Raw genomic sequence first — 18,561 nt, 5'->3', positions numbered from 1 at the left:
ACAAAAGCACTTTATTTCTTTAATTAAGTTTAATTGCAGAAAGCTGCATACTTAGTTCAAAGAATAGACACAGAGCTTTACTATTTTTTTTAAATGCCCCCGTTTTTTATTGCTAAAGGAACTTTCAGAATTAAGTTCTGATGATACATTTATACTTCTCGAAACTTAGAGGGACACTAAACCAAGTTCAAACAATTGCTGAAATATTGTTGATGTTCTTCAGGTTTTGTGTATTTGTCTATATTTGAAACCAAAGTATAACAGTTAACAGCTACTCAAAATAGCAATACAAATTTGGTTCAAAAAAATTAGACCCAAGCAAAGTATCAAGTTTAACATATTTAAAATGCAGGAATTGAAATAAAAGAATTCATTTTTTTTTTTTTTGGTAGTTGAAGCTCTTTTGAAATGCCCTTAACTAAATAAAATACACAGGTCTTTTTTAAGATGAAGATTTAGAGGGCCGTTTAGCATGAGGAAATCAGAGAAAGATTTCCTGGATAGGCTGGTTTATAAAGATAAGATAAATTTTATCTTAATGGAAAAAACCCCACAGTTGCCAGAAACGCAGTTCTGAAAATCCAGCAATTCAATATATATAAAACATTTGTTTTCTTGTTGGTTTGCAACTGTTGTTGGTCCTACTGAGTTAGAAGAGTGGGATTGTCCATGGAGATAAACCAACAAATAAAAATCACCCCGTTTGAGAAGTCTGTTATGCAATCTGTTCATAAAAAATGAAACCCTTTGTTCATCCAGCCAATTATTTTTACAAACAGTAAGCATAAACATCATAATGCATCTGAGGTATTGGCACTGAATGTTAGGTACGCGTAAAATAGGTAAACATCAGCTCTCATTTAATGGAATGTCTTAATTTTAGTCCACGTTGTTTTAAAAGGGGGAGGATCGGCATCTTAGTCTTGCTTCTTAGCCTTCCGGTATTCCAATATAGTAGTGATGACCCAAATATTAAGAGCCATCATGACAACAAAACGGATCAGAACTAGGAAGAGGAGGAAAGAATACTCATTAGCAATTACACACCTTAAAATAAACAAGCAAATGAATCTTAAAACTAGGAAATAACTCCCAATAGCTTTCAAACTAAAACCGTGTTTCCCTGAAAATATGACAGGGTATTATTTTCTTTTGACAGGGGTCAGCTATAAAAGAGGAGTTAAAGGGGAGCGGAGTTTGCAGGAGGCAATTAGTTCGCTTAATTGGTTCGTGACCGGAGTCCGAGTTTCCTTGCCAAGTTTTGCAGAGATCAGCCTGGCAGCTCTCCAAGCCAGATAAGGTCTGTGACTGTAAATCCTCCCTTGAAAGACTTTGCTGGATGTGAATGAGCAGAATTCACAGTCAATTAATAAAAGGGGTTTTTGTCGTGACAAGGAGTTTGCTTCACGCTCTCAGGAAGCCTCGGTCAGAACAGTAATTTCAGTTGCTTGAATTAGTGGCTTTTAACCTGGGACTTACCTGTACTGGTAGTTTACGGTTACCTAACAGAATCAGAAAGCCCTCTTTTCCCATAGAAGATTAAAGCAGGGTTATTTTGAATCTTTTTCTTACGTACCCACTTTTCCAAGAGCTGAGATACTGTTGACTGTTAACAATAGCAATAGCAGTTAGACCTATATACCACTTCATAGGGCTTTCAGCCCTCTCTAAGCGGTTTACAGAGTCAGCATATTGCCCCCAACAACAATCCGGGTCCTCATTTTACCCACCTCGGAAGGATGGAAGGCTGAGTCAACCCTGAGCCGGTGAGATTTGAACAGCCGAACTGCAGAACTGCAGTCAGCTGAAGTAGCCTGCAGTGCTGCATTTAACCACTGCGCCACCTCAGCTCTTGCATCCTTTCCCAAAGTTATTTCTACCTTCCTCCACGCTTCCACGTTTTCTGCAGAATATATTTAAAATCCCTGCTAAAAGACTCCCCAATAATAATGTAACATTACCTGTAGAATCCTTCGTAGTCATTAATGTTGTAAATATTCTTGCTTTAATTGGGAGAAAGCGAGAGATTTGGAAAGTTAGCAAATTTTTAAATAAACGAGTTTCCTACTTTAGCTGACAATTCACTTCCATTCTCTTTCAATCCTGGCAAGTAAGATACGCAGAACTATTATCATGCCTGGTGAAGAATTCTTGTCAAGCATTTGCCTGAAATCTTCCATATATTTTTTTTTCCTTTTGGTATGCACTCACATGTTCCTCCCATAAGATTATCTTTCAACAAAAAATAGTATTTTTCAGGGACTTGTTTTCATTTTCTCAGCGGTTTTCGTAGGACTTAAACCTTATTTCAACTGGTTCCACCACAAATCCGCGAAGCCCTTATCCGCGGAGACATAAGCGCGAAGACTAATTCGCGCTGTTCAAAGCGCTAAGGAAAAACGCGACCCTACTGCGATGACATAATCACGGAGGGCAAATCCGCGCATTCCCAAGCACTCAGTATCCTAAACCTAACCCTAACCCTAATCCTAACCCTAAAACAAACCCCTAAACCTAATCCTAACCCTTACCTTAATGGAAATCGGCTTTCTGCCGCGGCGCCGTTTTAAAGCACCCTTCTGTTGCCGTGCTGTTGTCGCGGCGGTGATGACGCGCGATGATGATGTCGCAGCTTTAGCGACGCGCTTATGTCTCCGCGAATAAGGGCTTTGCGGTTTTGTCGTGCCACGATTTCAACAAACTACATTTAACAGAAGCTCATAAACGTTAACTTTTAAATTCTTCCAATAATTTTAAATTTTGTTCTATTTGGTCTAGTGCCGTGATGGTGAACCCACAGGTGGCATGCAGAGCCCTCTCTGCAGGCAGCCCAGCCATCATCCCAGCCCAGATTTACCGTGCATGTGCATGCCTCCTGCCGGCCAGCTGGTCTTCAGGTCTCTGCCGCGCATGCGCGGGGCACATGTGGGGGACATGCATGTGAATGCATGGGGGACATGCATGGGAGGGGTGCTTGCACTGCATTTTAGGGCCTCGCGCAGCGCTGTTTTGGCTTCCAGGTTGGCGCAGGCGGCCTTCCAGGACCAAAACGGGGCGCAGGGGAGCACGGGGTGTGTGTGTGTGCTTGCACATTGCATTATCAGTACGTGATGACAAAAAGGTTAGCTGTTGTGGCCTAGCAGGAGCCTTGGAGCTGCCACCAGACTCCGACAGCGAGGGGTCCTATGAGTTGGCTCTGGAGGTCCCTGGACAGGGTTCCGACTCCGAGCAGCGCACAGAGAGGCTGGTTGGCCACCAAGAGGCGCCTGAGCCTTGGACCAGTGGGGAGGAGACAAGGGCGTGTGACCCGGACGTCAGCAGTGAGTTGTTCCTGAATGCCCAGCACCGAAGAGCTAATAGGCGCCAGGAACAGTTGCGCAAGTACAGGAGGTAACTGCACTCAGCTGGTGGTCATTAGGCTCCTCTCCAGACTATAAAAGGACTGCTTGTGCACACGCCCTTTTGCAGAAGTCTACGCAAGAACTAATGTCAGAGAACATTATTGTGAGCTTGGCAGGCTGGATTGCTGCCATGGTTTATCTGTGCTGGATTGCTGCCCAAGCTTGTCTGTGCCGGTTTGCTGCCAAGGACCTGTCTGTTAATTAAATGCCGTAACTTATCTTTTGCTCGGAGTGTGTGTTGGTGTGGGACGAGGGGGATCAGAACAGTTAGCCATCACTGGTCTAGTGGTTAAGGCATCAGGCTACACACAGAATATCAGGAGTTCTAGTCCCAGCTGAAGCACAAAACCAACTTGAGTGACATTAGATCAGCCACTTTCTCTCAGACATAGGAGAGGGAATGGCAAACAACTTCTGAAAAAAGCTTCAGGCAGTCTCTGAGAATTGGACACAATTGAACTGAAAGCGGGGGGTGGGGGAAGACATATACTGAGAAATTCCACAAACATGTTGGTAGGATATTGCTTACCTGCACAGGTGTATATGGCTAATCCCCAAGTTGTGGCACTCACTTGTTCAGAATCTCTAGTCTGCCAAAGACACCGGAGCTGAACGAGTTTACTTGCGGCGCTGACCACCGTGCTCAGGTTCTGCAGAAAGGGAAGAATAGGAGTGCAAATGTTGGAACAAAGATCACACTGAAAGGTGTCGGAGGTGTTCATCGCTCCATTCTTTTTTTTTTTTGGTAAGCAGGAACTGAATCACTGACACTGCCTGTCTTCCCACGTAAGAGCCGAGGTGGCGCAGTGGTTAGGGTGCAGTACTGCAGGCCACTTCAGCTGACTGTTATCTGCAGTTCAGCGGTTCTAATCTCACCGGCTCAGGGTTGACTCAGCCTTCCATCCTTCCGAGGTGGGTGAAATGAGGACCCAGACTGTTGGGGGCGATATGCTGACTCTGTAAACTGCTTAGAGAGGGCTGAAAGCCCTATGAAGCAGTATATAAGTCTAACTGCTAACTGCTATTGCTAAAACAGATTTCGCGTCCCAGGACCCAAAGGGCAGATTCAGCTTCAGATCCAACAAAGCTGCTGGTAGCTGGGAGGGAAGATGACATTGAATGCTTGGATCTGCACTGATGCATTGAGCAATTCCTTGGCAAGTTATGAGATTTGTTTGACTTTAAACCAAGGGTCACCAACCTCAGGGACCATTAAATTCATAATTTTAAATCCCGCAGACCGCTAATATGATCTGCCTAATGACCAGCTAGGTGGGCGTGGCTAGGTGGTCATGTGACTGAGTGGGTGTGGCCAAATTGATGTCACTCACATCGAGGGGCGCCTTGCCGGCCTCCACTTGCCCCTCCCCTCCCAATCACTCCTTGTTTGCCTGCTCGGGCTCCTAAGAGCAGTGGTCTCCAACCTTGGCAACTTTTAAGACCTGTGGACTTCAACTCCCAGAGTTCCTTAGCCAGCAAAGCTGGCTGAGGAACTCTGGGAGTTGAAGTCCACAAGTCTTAAAGTTGCCAAGATTGGAGACCACTGCCTTAGCCCCAACAGGAAGCAGTTGTTGGAACTAAGCAGCCACCACGAGAAAGAACTGGCAAAACAGCTGGCTCAATACAAATTGGATCTGGCTGAGAAGGAGGCTCAGCAGAAGCACCTCACCGAGGACTACGTGCATAGGCTTTCCAAGCAGAGGGAAGACCCGTGAGAGTGCAAGGCCATGCACTGGCGCCTGGAGGCTCAGTGGGCTGAGATGGTCAGCCAGTTCCAGGCCACGAGGCAGCCCCACTGGAACAAAGCCCTCTGGCTCTTCACCACCAGCAGCACTTCTCTCCAGCTTTCACCCAAAGCTCCGCACCAGGGGGCTGAAGCAGAGCTCAAGTTGGAATTTCTTCCCCCCTCTGACCCACACAAAAAGGCCCCAAAGGGGGAAGACTCTTTGCAGCAACACAAGCATTCAGTGCATGTATCCAGCCCAGGGGCCGGTCCCCAGTTTGAGGACTCCTGATTTAGTGCAATATAAAAAATGCAAATAATTTTTCTGCGGACCTCCAAAATTTTCTTGCAGACCACCAGTTGGCGACTGCTGGGCTGAGACTATGTTGGCCTAGGCCACCATTTAGTCAGCCAGGAACTTAGCCAAGATTGATGAGCTGATGCAGGCTAGTGTTTAGTCTCCCCAGCAGAGGTGGGTTCCTACCAGTTCGCCCCTATTCGGTAGAACCGGTTCCTCAAATCTACCGAACCGGTTAGAAGAGTTTCCCCCAGTGGACCCGGAAAGCAGGCCACACCTACAGAAGAGGTTCCAAATTTTTTTGAAACCCACCACTGGTCCTTGGACATGATTATTCTACACTATCATGCTCATATTTATAAAACTCAGTGCCTCTGTGAAAGGTAAGGATGACTACTGCGTTTGTGGTGCAATCAGAACATTGCGTGTGTTGAAGTTGTTTTAACGCAAACCAAAGATGCCTTTTAAAAAACAAGTTGACATCCTATTCTTATGCATGCCAGTGCTGTGTGTGAGGTAATTCAAGGTGGTTCTGACAAGTGTCGTCGGCATCTTCGTATCCAGTCACATGGGCGGCAAGCCACTCCCATCCAGTCACATGGGATGGCAAGCCACTCCCACAAAGGAGGCCACACCCACAGAGTAGGTTCGGACAATTTTTGAAACCTACCACTGCTCCCCAGGGACAGAGAACTTGAGGCTCGAGGACTACCCTGGGCATGCCAATCACTGTTAAGAGCTACAACTCGCAAAAACTGGTGGTTAAGTATTTTAGATACATAAAATAATAAAATAAAAGAAACTTGACAAGAGTTTTAATTTTTTAAAAGAATTCCCCTATCAATTTAGGAATAAAATTTCTGTCCTTACCACTTTGCATTACTTCATCCCCTTGGCTCACGCAGATACCCAACCCAGCCCAGTCCCCAAAAGGATGTCTACTCTTAGGGTAGTGATGGCGAACCTTTTTCTTACAGCGTGCCAAAATTGTACGCACGCATGTGTGGTATTGCGCGCGCCCGCGTGCCCACTCAATTTCCTCATCCACCTGCGAATGCGCGTGTGACAACCCACGCATTCGCACATGCGACCTCTTCCCAGGCTTTCCTCTGGAGGCTTCCCTAAAGCGCTGGAGCTGACAGTTGGCGTGCCACTAAATATGGCTCCATGTGCCACCTGTGGCAGGCGTGCCATAGCTTCGCCATCACAGCTCTAGGGTATTGTAAGGTACGGCCTTGTTTATTAATCATACTGATCAGTAGTGTAGTGAAATAGCATTTGATCACTCCCAAGGTTAGGCGATCATTTTAAGTTTACATATTTAGTCCTTCCTAACAGCTAAGAACTAGACAAACTTGAATTTTCTGACATAATTTCTATCCTATCCATCAAATTTCCATGTTTTTAGACCAGTGTTTCTCAACCTTGGCGACTTTAAGTCCTGTGGACTTCAACTCCCAGAATCCCCCAGCCAGCACAGCTGTGCTGGCTGGGGGATTCTGGGAGTTGAAGCCCACAGGACTTAAAGTCGCCAAGGTTGAGAAACACTGTTTTAGACTATTTTGACCAGCCTGGCTTTACAACAAATCAAGCAGAAATTAAAGTGGTTTCAAGGTGTATATATATTGCCCAGTGTACCCACAGAACTTTAAACTTTAATCCAACTTTAATGAAACGCTCTAACCTTTAACGAAACACCAAAATGACTGAAGGAAACAATTAGATCCTCTCTTTATTCTGGCCTCTTGAGCTTGAAGTAGCAAGCTGTTTTGTAAGCACGGCATACATTGGGGTCCCAAACCAGCCAGGATGTCACTTGCCCTCCTCTTTGCCTCCCTGCAGAGACCTATGATGGCCTAAAGAGCATCATCTTTCCAATCAAGACAAAATGTAGAGGGACTCAATTTCAAGGGCTATGCCACATTGCTATGTGACGATGCATCTTAATTCAAGCGAAGGAAGGCAGAAGATAAACAATGAGCTTCTGACGCTTCATTTCCATGAAGTTGAGCCGAGGTGGCGCGGTGGTTAAATGCAGCACTGCAGGCTACTTCAGCTGACTGCGGTTCTGCAGTTCGGCTGTTCAAATCTCACCGGCTCAGGGTTGACTCAGCCTTCCATCCTTCCGAGGTAGGTAAAATGAGGACCCAGATTGTTGTTGGGGGCAATATGCTGACTCTGTAAAGCGCTTAGAGGGGGCTGAAAGCCCTATGAAGCGGTACATAAGTCTAACTGCTAAGTTCCTGCCCCACACATTTCATGGCGGTTTCCCATTACATACCGTAGCATTTAGAAGGGCTAATTATATAAGCATGTTCTTTCAACTCCTTACCATGCTCAAGTCCAGTATCCATTCTTGCAGCGTTAGAGCATACCATCCTGCCACAAATCTTACCTTTCAGGTTAAGATACGTACTACGTATTAAATAATGCAGGGGAAGGTGAGAAGGATGCTTGGTAGATCTGTGGCATAATCTGATTTTAATTGATGCAGTCACTTTATTGCGCTCTTCCCCTTTCCTTATCTGCAATCCTTTTGATATTCCACTGATTTCAATCATCTTTAAGCTTCACATCTACATACATTATTCATCAGGAGATGACTGAACTAATCAGTCTAGAATTATTAATTAACAAATTCCTTTTATTTGTTCAGTCAAAATACCCTCAGGATTCCCAAGGAAGCCCCCTCCCCCCGGCCCCCAGGAGCACTCTATAAGTCTCCTAAAGGCTATTCATACCCTTTTTTAAAAAATGGGCCCATTTTCACAAAAAAAACAGGCCATTTTGGGGAGATTTGGGGAGTGCAAAAACTTTTTTTAAAATTTGCCTCTTCAAAATCTTGGTGCGTCTTATATTCTGGTGAGTCTTATACTCCTAAATATGGTATATATTCACCTATACAAGCTGAGTTTCCAAAGCTTTCTTTACAAGCTTTCTTTACAAGCTTTCGACTCCAAAATCTACCAGTCCCAGCTTGAATGCCCACAGTTAACGGGGATAACAGATTTTGTAGCCTAACACCACAGCAGAGCCACTTTTTCTGTTCCTCAATTAAAACCAGCCCCACTCTGTGAGAATTTCTCACAAACTCCATCTACTCCAATAAAGAAACTTCAATTGTCAATGAAGCACATTAATCCGCTAGAAAATGTTTGGGTAAGATCCTGGACATGTGAGCATCTAAAAAGAAACATGGAGGAAGGCTTAGTTCTAAATATGGAATGGAGGAACAACGGCCAGAAATGCAATATAAATGGGAAAGAACAAATCATACAGTGAAGGATACATGACTGTGTAAGGCAAAGCATGCTTCATTTTGCCATTGAAATGCAGAACAAGCAGGCAAAGAATGATATCTGAAAGAAAACAAAACAAAAACTCATTACTGCATGATTGAGAAAAACGAAAGAATGGGGGAATAATAAAGGAGGAACAAATCCTACCTTGCACAATCATGAGGGGGTATTCTATATATGTTAGTGGAGGATGACGGTAGTAACTCATGTATCTCAGGCAGACAAGGAAACTGGAAAAGAAAGCATAACTTTAATCGATGGGGCCAATTCAAACGCCCAGCCATCTTAGAGCAAGCTTTATTATTCTTTCTCTTCCTCCACGGGCCTCATTTCACACCAAATAATTCCTCCGTTTTTAAACAAGTTATCGCAATATTCAGTCCAAACCAATTGAGTTTACAGGCATCTCCAAATCAAAGGCAGAATCTGATCTTCTCGAAGCAGTCAAACAAGAGGCATTGTATTTAATTATCTATCCATCCATTCATCCATCTTTTAAATGTATATACCACCTAACCTCACTCTGAACAGTGACTCTGAGTTGCTTGCAATTAAAATCATAAATATTAACAACATTCAACATTTTTAAAAAGGGAGGAGAGAGAGAAGGAAGCAGGCCAAGAGCTGTCAAGTCAGGGACTGGGATCTTACCCAGTGGTTAAATTTATTTATTTTTAACTACTGGTTCTGTGGGTGTGGCTTGGTGGGCCTGGCAGGGGAAGGATACTGCAAAATCTCCGTTCCCATCCCACTCCAGGGGAAGGATACTGCAAAATCTCCGTTCCCATCCCACTCCAGGGGAAGGATACTGCAAAATCTCCATTCCCACCCCACTCCAGGGGAAGGATACTGCAAAATCTCCATTCCCACCCCACTCAAGGGGAAGGTTACTGCAAAATCTCCATTCCTACCCCACTCCAGGGGAAGGATACTGCAAAATCTCCATTCCCACCCCACTCCAGGGGAAGGATACTGCAAAATCTCCATTCCTACCCCACTCCAGGGGAAGGATACTGCAAAATCTCCATTCCTACCCCACTCCAGGGGAAGGATACTGCAAAATCTCCATTCCTACCCCACTCTAGGGGAAGGATACTGCAAAATCTCCATTCCCACCCCACTCCAGGGGAAGGATACTGCAAAATCTCCATTCCTACCCCACTCCAGGGGAAGGATACTGCAAAATCTCCATTCCTACCCCACTCCAGGGGAAGGATACTGCAAAATCTCCATTCCCATCCCACTCCAGGGGAAGGATACTGCAAAATCTCCATTCCCACCCCACTCAAGGGGAAGGATACTGCAAAATCTCCATTCCCACCCCACTCCAGGGAAGGTTACTGCAAATTCTCTATTCCCACCCCACTCTGGGGCCAGCCAGATGTGATATTTGCTGGTTCTCCAAACTATTCAAAATTTCCGCTATTGATTCTTCAGAACGTGCTGAATTTCACTCCTGATCTTACCCAGATATGCTGCTGAAATTTAATTAGAAGGATAATTCTGCCGATTGTGATTTTTCACCAACTATGATATTACAACCACATGATAACAGGAAACAACAGCAGCCAAGAATGGGGAGACAGCTGGATTTCAGATGTTCGGAACTAGTGTCATATTTGGAACGAAGCTGTACTTTTTTATACAAAACGCTTGGAGAGAAATTCAAACCTCTGCAAGGTTCTAGTTTACACTTGGGATTAGTTCACAAATAACAAGAAGGCCTCTTGGTTTCCTGTTAAAAGCTGTAGTACACTTACGGCTGATGGTTTTTTCCCACCCCTCCTGGGATTAGCAGTAAATTCAAATGCACTTTAAAATATATGCAGCTTTAGGATACAGTAGTTTTTGAGCTTGTGAGAACTTTCTCCCCACTTGCATGTAAGAGCAGCCTGCCCTAGGAATACAGCTTTTAAAAAGGAACGATTGTTTGAAATATCAACTCAGCAAATATTGAAAATAAAGCATAAATTGCTTCTTTTTTGTGGCATCAGTCTCTCAAGAGAGCTATCCTGATCATTTTAATGCTAGGAATATATTAGAAAGGATAGAATAGAATTAATATAATATAATATAACATAACATAACATATTATTATATTATAATTATAGAGAGCCGAGGTGGCGCAGTGGTTAAATGCAGTACTGCAGGCTACTTCACCTATCTGCAGTTCTGCAGTTCGGCTGTTCTAATCTCACCGGCTCAAGGTTGACTCAGCCTTCCATCCTTCCGAGGTGGGTAAAATGAGGACCTGGATTGTTGTTGGGGGCAATATGCTAACTCTGTAAACCGCTTAGAGAGGGCTGAAAGCCCTATGAAGCGGTATATAAGTCTAACTGCTATTGCTATTGCTAACACCGCCAAAATCATAGAAGCCAAGAGTAGAGATCCTATAGAACACCAAGGACATGACAAAGGTGGTCATCTGCTCACAAAAAGTAGGACCTCAGCTTTTTCCAACCCAGGATCCTCAGGATGTACATAATTTTCAACTAGCAAGGCCAATAATAATGCTGGCTGGGAATTATGGGAGATGCAATGCAAGGTATCTGGCAGGCACAGACGAGGGAATTTGCCAATCATTTGACGAGCATATATCAAGCACTCAGGCGAGGATAGACATTTAAAAAGGAGGACGCTAGCTGAGTCGGCAAAGTGTTCAAGGAAGAGATCAGAAAAATGACTTGAGATTTTTCTGGTTCAAATCAGAATGTGAGGAGCCAAACCTCTCCCCCAAATTAAATGGCATACAAAAGAGTTAAACGCTTCTCTGACTTCCTGTGACACAGCGGTAAGCTTGAATTGGCTTTCTTTCCTTTGGGAGAGGCTTAAATGCCAATTCGGCAGAATCTCTGACTCATAAGCTTGTAACGATATTATTATAAAACTGCAAAGAACAAAGAAGACAGAATAAAAAGCACTTTTTAATGGAAGGAACAGGCCACAACTGTCTGCCTCAAAAGCCCACTTTGCTATTTTTTTTTTTATAGATAGTTATTGATGAAGGGTAACAAGTCACTTGGGGATTGCAGAACTGTCACTATCAGCCCAGTAAAATGTCATTTTTTCACTTCCATGGGGGAAGCGTCAGCATCACTATCCATGAAGTGCAACAGCCGAGTGAGAGAGGACTATTTGCAGCTTTAGATTCCCCATGCTTTATTATTCTTACTGTGGATTTCAGAGCACTCGCTGGCTGGGGAATTCTGGGAGTTGAAGTCCAGACCTCTTCAAGTTGACAAGGTTGAGAAACACTGCTTTAGCCACTTGGCCTGGAAAAGGCTAGCCATCACTGCCTTTTATCATTCCAGACAAATGGTTGTCCTGATAAACAGTCTGAAAAACAACCTTACTGAGCCCAGAGAAAGAAATTGACACAGCTGAAGAATACCAGATTAGAAAAAGTTGCAAAACTCCACTTCGAAAGAAAAGTAAAACATTTCCTAAGAACTTCAATGTGGGGACTTGGAGTGGTTTGGCTTGGAACCTCAAGTATCGGAGACAGAAAAAATGTTACTTGGCATCTTAAGGGAAATGCAGCCATGGGACAACATTATTATCTCATCAGAGACATCCTGAGCAAAAAGGTGCGAAGATATCCCTGTTTGGACTTGCTTATAAAAACATTTGGTAAATCTATTCAACGAATGACAATAGGACTGAGAAGGTTTTGTTATTGGAGAGACATAGGCTGATAGATGGAAGAATACAATTTAAAATTAGCTAAATCTAACTACTCTTATTTGTAATAGATATAGCTGAATAACAATTGATATTGATAGTAATGTATATAATGTGGAGTTGATATGATAAATAATAATTGGATATGAGAAAGGAAGGTTGGAAATACTTTTGGACTATATACAAAGGTTATTAATCACAATAATTATCACTATTAAAAAATAAAATAAAATATATACAGTTAAATGTTAATTAATATGGGGAAAATGTTATGATATACGATATAACTACATAAAGAAGGGAGAATGATAATAAACTATACTGCATGGAAGATGGAATTTTTGGTATTAAATATTATGGATGTTCAGCTAAAACAGGATATGAGGATTTGATGTTAATAGAGGATTTTACAAACAAGTAAATGAAATGTCAGCATGTGGTTATGGATTAATTCTTTGGCACAGTTAAGGTTGAAAGATATTACCTTTTATTATATTTACAGGTAACCCTACCATTCAAAGCTACAGCAGCACTGAAAAAGTGACTTATGACATTTTTTCTCATGGCAGTATCTCTACCGTCATCTGGTCAAAATTCAGATGCTTGGCAACCGATTCATATTTAAGGCGGTTGAAGTGTCCCCAGGGTCATAGGATCACTTTTCGTGGCCTTCTTACAGTCAAAGGGGAATCGCGATTCACTTAACCCTGTCGTTAACACCTGCAGGGATTCATTTAAGAACTGTGGCGAGAAAGGTCGTAAAACGGTGCAAAATCCGCTTAACAAATGTTTAGCCACAACTTCGGTCATAAATTGAGGAGTAACAGTATTTTACAAAGTGGGAAAGGGGTTTGGGGCTGAATTCGGAGTCCAGTTTTAGTCCAGCTTTCTAGATGTGCTTCCTTTCAGGGGGGCTGAACTGTCTGGTTGCAGCGGCCGCAACTTTCTTCTCTCTGGCTTTTAAAATCCAACCAAAAATGATGATGATTCTTCTTCTTCTTCTTCTTCAAAATCCAACCAAAGGATCATCATCATCTTCTTCATCTTCTTTCTTCTTTAAAATCCAACCAAAGGATCACCACCATCATCATCTTCTTCTTCAAAATCCAACCAAACGATCTTCATCTTCTTTCTTCTTCTTCTTTAAAATCCAACCAAAGGATCTTCTTCCTTCTTCTTCTTCTTCTTCAAAATCCAACCAAAGGATCTCCTCCTCCTCCTCCTCCTTCTTCAAAATCCAACCAAAGGATCATCATCATCTTCTTCATCTTTTCTTCTTTAAAATCCAACCAAAGGATCACCACCATCATCATCTTCTTCTTCAAAATCCAACCAAAGGATCTTCATCTTCTTTCTTCTTCTTCTTTAAAATCCAACCAAAGGATCTTCTTCCTTCTTCTTCTTCTTCTTCTTCTTCAAAATCCAACCAAAGGATCTCCTCCTCCTCCTCCTCCTTCTTCAAAATCCAACCAAAGGATCTTCATCTTCTTTCTTCTTCTTCTTTAAAATCCAACCAAAGGATCACCACCTCCTCCTCCTCCTCCTCCTCCTCCTCCTCCTTCTTCAAAATCCAACCAAAGGATCATCATCTTCTTCTTCCTCTTCTTTAAAATCCAACCAAAGGATGATGATCTTCTTCTCCTCCTCCTCCTCCTCCTCCTGAGGCCCACAACAACCCTCTCGTTTAACGACCACCAAGCCAAACCCGAGACAGCCCAGAGAAAAGAGCAGGGCCGCTGCGGCTTGAAGCGGCGCCCGGAAACCAATTCCTGTCTGGAGACGGAAAAAAGAGGCAAAGCGGCCAAAGCTGGGAAAAGTGGGGGAAGCGGCCAAATGAGGCTTCCGGGACTCCCCGCCTCGTGTCCCAGGCCCTCCGCCCGGCTCTCCTTTGCGGAAAAACCACCGCCGGACCACGAGGTTAGGTTAGGTATCCGCGCCCCAAGCTGACTCGGGCTGCCCCGCGGGGCAGGTTCAGAGGAGCCCCATTTGGCGTCGCCGCCCTGCAACAACAGCCGCGGCCTCCGGGGGGGCTCGCAAAGTCCCCTCCGCAGCGCTCAGCTCCTCCGCGGACACCGGGGAAAAGGAGCCTCGCCCTCCTTCCCAAAGGCCGGGCAAGGCGGCAGGCGAAGAGCGCGGAGGGGGTTGATGTCGTTGCAACGGGGCGGAGAAATCCTTCCTTCCTTCCCTCCTTCCTTCCTTCCCTCCCTCCTTCCTTCCTTCCTTCCCTCCTTCCGTCTGTCCCTCCCTCCCTCCTTCCTTCCGTCCTTCCCTCCTTCCTTCCTTCCCTCCTTCCTTCCTTCCCTCCCTCCCTCCTTCTGTCCCTGCTTCCTTCCCTCCTTCCTTCCTTCCCTCCTTCCTTCCTTCCTTCCTTCCTTCCCTCCTTCCTTCCTTCCCTCCTTCCTTCCTTCCCTCCTTCCTTCCTTCCCTCCTTCCTTCCTTCCCTCCTTCCCTCCGTCCTTCCTTCCTTCCCTCCGTCATTCCTGCCTTCCCTCCTTCCATCCGGCCTGCCCTCCTTCCTTCCCTCCTTCCTTCCTTCCCTCCTTCCTTCCTTCCTTCCTTCCCTCCTTCCTTCCTTCCCTCCCTCCTTCCTTCCTTCCTTCCCTCCTTCCTTCCTTCCTTCCCTCCTTCCTTCCTTCCCTCCTTCCTTCCTTCCTTCCTTCCCTCCTTCCTTCCTTCCTTCCCTCCTTCCTTCCTTCCCTCCTTCTTTCCTTCCTTCCCTCCTTCCTTCCTTCCTTCCCTCCTTCCTTCCTTCCTTCCTTCCTTCCCTCCTTCCCTCCTTCCTTCCTTCCTTCCTTCCCTCCTTCCTTCCTTCCCTCCTTCCCTCCTTCCTTCCCTCCTTCCTTCCTTCCTTCCTGCCTTCCTTACCCGGCGAGCTCCAGCACTAAACTTCCCAAGCTGACTCCTCGGGCGGACCGGGCGGCCACCAAAGCGGCTCCCTGGGGCAACTTGAGCACCAGGCAGGCCGCGATGGTGCTCCAGTTGGCCACGTCCAGCAAGAGCGAGCCCGGCTCCATCGCGTCCATTCCCGCGTCTTCTTGCCAGCCAAGGGAGCGCCGCCTCCGGCCGAAGCTCCAGCAGCCCGTTGGAAGGGGAAGACGCGGCGCCGCCCAGCGGAGTCGAAGGGAGGAAGAGGACGGGGAAAGGGTTAAAAGATGGGAGGGGGGAAGTAGGCTTGGTTGCCATGGTTACGGGGGAGTTCCCACGGAGGATCTACTCCTAGCTTAGATGCCCAGGTTTGCCAGCCTCCATTAATTAAAAAAAAGACTTAGGGGAATTATTCTTCTCTTCCGCCATCTCACCCCTTCTTATTCTTATTTGGTCAAGGCAGAGGCAGCTGTATTTTGCATATGTATGTATAAATGTATAACTGTATAAATGTATAAATGTATAAATGTATCAGTGGTGGGTTTCAAATTTTTTTAGAACCTCCTCTGTAGGTGTGGCCTGCTTTGTGGGAGTGGCTTGCCAACCATGTGATTGGGTGGGAATGTTTGAATGTTGAATGTTTATTTTATTTATATGCCGCCCTTTTCCCCTGAAGGAGACTCAGGGCGGCTCACAACTCAAACCAGGGAAGGGGGATACAAACAAAAATTAAAACGACACAAAACAATACATAATTTAAAACACACAACAGTCATACCATTCGAGGGGGGGGGGGCAAAAGCTCTTTAGCCCCAGGCCTGTCGGAACAGCCAGGTTTTAAGGGCTTTGCGGAAGGCCTGGAGGGTGGTGAGGGTTCGAATCTCCACGGGGAGCTCGTTCCAGAGGGTCGGAGCAGCCACAGAGAAGACTCTCCTCCGGGTAGTCGCCAGTTGACACTGGCCGGCGGATGGGATTCGGAGGAGGCCTAATCTGTGGGATCTAATCGGTCTGGTGGAGGTAATTGGCAGCAGGCGGTCTCTCAAGTACCCAGGTCCAATACCATGAAGGGAGTGGCCAACTCGTAAAATGTGGTGAAACTCACTTAACAACGCTCTTGCTTAGCTACCAAAATGTTGGCTCAGAAACTCTGGCATTGAAGTGTGCGAGTCTTAAAGCTGTCAAGTTACAAGACTCTCGCACCCCTCACCCTTTAGAAAAAAAACCCCCAGGGGTATTCAAACTTGACAGCTTTAAGACTTGTGGACTTCAACTCCCAGGATTCCTCCTCTCGCTCTTCATCTTGATGATGTGCGGATGGGCGGGGGGAGGGAGCTGGAACCGGTTCTAAATGGCACTGTAAATTTGTGGAACCTCTTCTATAGAAGAGGTTAGAACTGGCAGGAACCCACCTGTGGTATGTATGTATGCATGCATGCATGTATTTATTTATTTATTTTTGATATTTTGTCAAGCATGTATAAGATAACAGATATAAGTGTAAACATGATTATGAATACAGGAAACGGCTATGAATAAGTGGGGACAGTAGGACAGGGAGGGTAAGGACGCCAGTGCGCCTCTTACAGACCTCTTAGGAATGGGGTGAGGTCAGTGGTGGGTTTCAAACTTTTTTAGAACCTCTTCTGTAGGGGTGGCCTGCTTTGTGGGAGTGGCTTGCCTACCAAGTGATCGGGTGGGAGTGGCTTGCTGGCCATGTGACTGGGTGGGAGTGGTCAACTTGTTAAATGTGGTGAAACTCACTTAACAACAGCTCTTGCTTAGCAACCAAAATGTTGGCTCAGAAACTCTGGCATTGAAGTGTGCAAGTCTTAAAGCTGTCAAGTTACAAGACTCTAGCACCCCTCACCCTTTAGAAAAAAAAAACCACGGGTGTTCAAACTTGACAGCTTTAAGACTTGTGAACTTCAACTCCCAGAATTCCTCCTCCAGTCATGTTGGCTCAGAAACTCTAGCATTGAATTGTGCAAGTCTTAAAGCTGTCAAGTTGCAAGACCCTTGCACCCCTAACCCTTTAGGGAAAAAAACCCAGGGGTGTTTAAACTTGACAGCATTAAGACTTGTGGACTTCAACTCCCAGAATTCCTCCTCTCGCTCTTCATCGTGATGATGTGCGGACAGGCGGGGGGAGGGAGCTGGAACCGGTTCTAAACGGCACTGTAGATTTGTGGAACCTCTTCTATAGAAGAGCTTAGAACTGGCAGGAACCCACCCCTGGTATGTATGTATGTATGTATGTATGTATGTATGTATGTATGTATGTATGTATGTATCTCTCTCTCTCTCTCTCTCTCTCTATATATATATATATATATATATATATATATGTATGTATGTATGTATGTATGTATTTTTTTATTTTTTATTTTTGATATTGTGTCAAGCATGTATAAGATAACAGATATAAGTATAAACATGATTATTAATACAGGAAATGGCTACAAATAAGTGGGGACGGTGGGAGAGGGGCGGTAAGCACGCCGGTGCGCCCCTTACACACCTCTTAGGAATGGGGTGAGGTCCACGGTGAACAGTTTAAGGTTCAAGTTAGATGGGAGTTTGAGGATGTAACCACAGAGTCAGGTAGAGCATTCCAAGGCATTGACCACTCTGTTGCTGAAGTCGTATTTTCTGCCATCGAATTTGGAGCAGTTTAGCTTGAGTTTGTACTTATTGTGTGGTGTGGATTGTTCTGGCTGAAGCTGAAGTAACCAGTAGTAGCCCATAGGCATTTTTTTTTAACCTTTCACACTTAAGTGCCAGGACAGGTTCTGGTCTGAGTTGCAAGTCCAAATTGTGCTTTCTTTAATTGGAGAGGATGGAGAGCTATTTTTTAAAAAAGTTTGTTCCAATTTCCTGGCATCATTAGCTTAACTTAAATCTATCTGCAGCCCTCAGCCTTTTCCTTACGAGAGCAGCTTCATTTCCTGAAACCACCATCTGCGGCAATGAAGCCTTTTTATTATTTCCGGTGTGCTTATGGTGTATGCCCAGAAATCGCCTGCCACCTGGTGTCCTGCAGTATAACTTAGAATAGAAGGACCTTAGAGGTCTTCTAGTCCAGCCCCCTGCTCAAGCAGGAGACCCTATACCATTTCAGACAAGTGGCTGTCCAGTCTCTTCTTAAAAAACCTTCAGGGATTTTAATGTCTGAAGGCAGCTTCTGTTCCACTGATAAATTGTCCTCACTGTTAGGAAGTTTCTCCTCAATTCCAGGTTCCTTCTCTCCTTGATTAGTTTCCATCCGTTGTTTCTTGTCCTGCCCTCTGGGTGCTT

General features: G+C 45.0%; 1 protein-coding gene across 2 annotated transcripts; it reads right to left on the bottom strand.

Moving 5' to 3' along the window:
- On the bottom strand, positions 1 to 15,501 carry SLC66A3 (solute carrier family 66 member 3). Of its 2 annotated transcripts, XM_032212662.1 has the most exons (7): positions 15,268 to 15,501; positions 8,869 to 8,951; positions 8,712 to 8,781; positions 7,755 to 7,812; positions 3,931 to 4,051; positions 1,962 to 2,003; positions 1 to 1,006 (listed from the first exon to the last, which is right to left on the bottom strand). In XM_032212662.1, the coding sequence occupies exons 1-7, from the start codon at positions 15,423 to 15,425 to the stop codon at positions 918 to 920; spliced, it is 621 nt and encodes a 206-aa protein (XP_032068553.1). In that variant the 5' UTR covers positions 15,426 to 15,501; the 3' UTR covers positions 1 to 917. The 2 variants fall into 2 exon arrangements, with proteins under 2 accessions (XP_032068553.1, XP_032068552.1); XM_032212661.1 differs by lacking the exons at positions 1 to 1,006; positions 1,962 to 2,003 and having other exon boundaries at positions 3,691 to 4,051.
- Positions 15,502 to 18,561: the final 3,060 nt, after the last annotated feature.

Source organism: Thamnophis elegans, chromosome 3 (genome assembly GCF_009769535.1).
Source record: "Thamnophis elegans isolate rThaEle1 chromosome 3, rThaEle1.pri, whole genome shotgun sequence".
Taxonomy (NCBI): domain Eukaryota; kingdom Metazoa; phylum Chordata; class Lepidosauria; order Squamata; family Colubridae; genus Thamnophis; species Thamnophis elegans.
Note: the sequence above shows the minus strand (reverse complement) of the source record. Positions and strands in the feature narration are given on the sequence as shown.

Bases quoted from the DNA above. Each gene is read 5' to 3' on its own strand.
- SLC66A3 (XM_032212661.1), bottom strand. From the start codon at position 15,425: ATGGACGCGATGGAGCCGGGCTCGCTCTTGCTGGACGTGGCCAACTGG. The intron at 8,952-15,267 runs GTAAGGAAGGCA...TTTCTTTTCCAG, and splicing joins TTAGTGCTGGAGCTCGCCGG to TTTCCTTGTCTGCCTGAGAT. The intron at 4,052-7,754 runs GTAAGGAGTTGA...CCCTTTCTGCAG, and splicing joins GGATACTGGACTTGAGCATG to AACCTGAGCACGGTGGTCAG.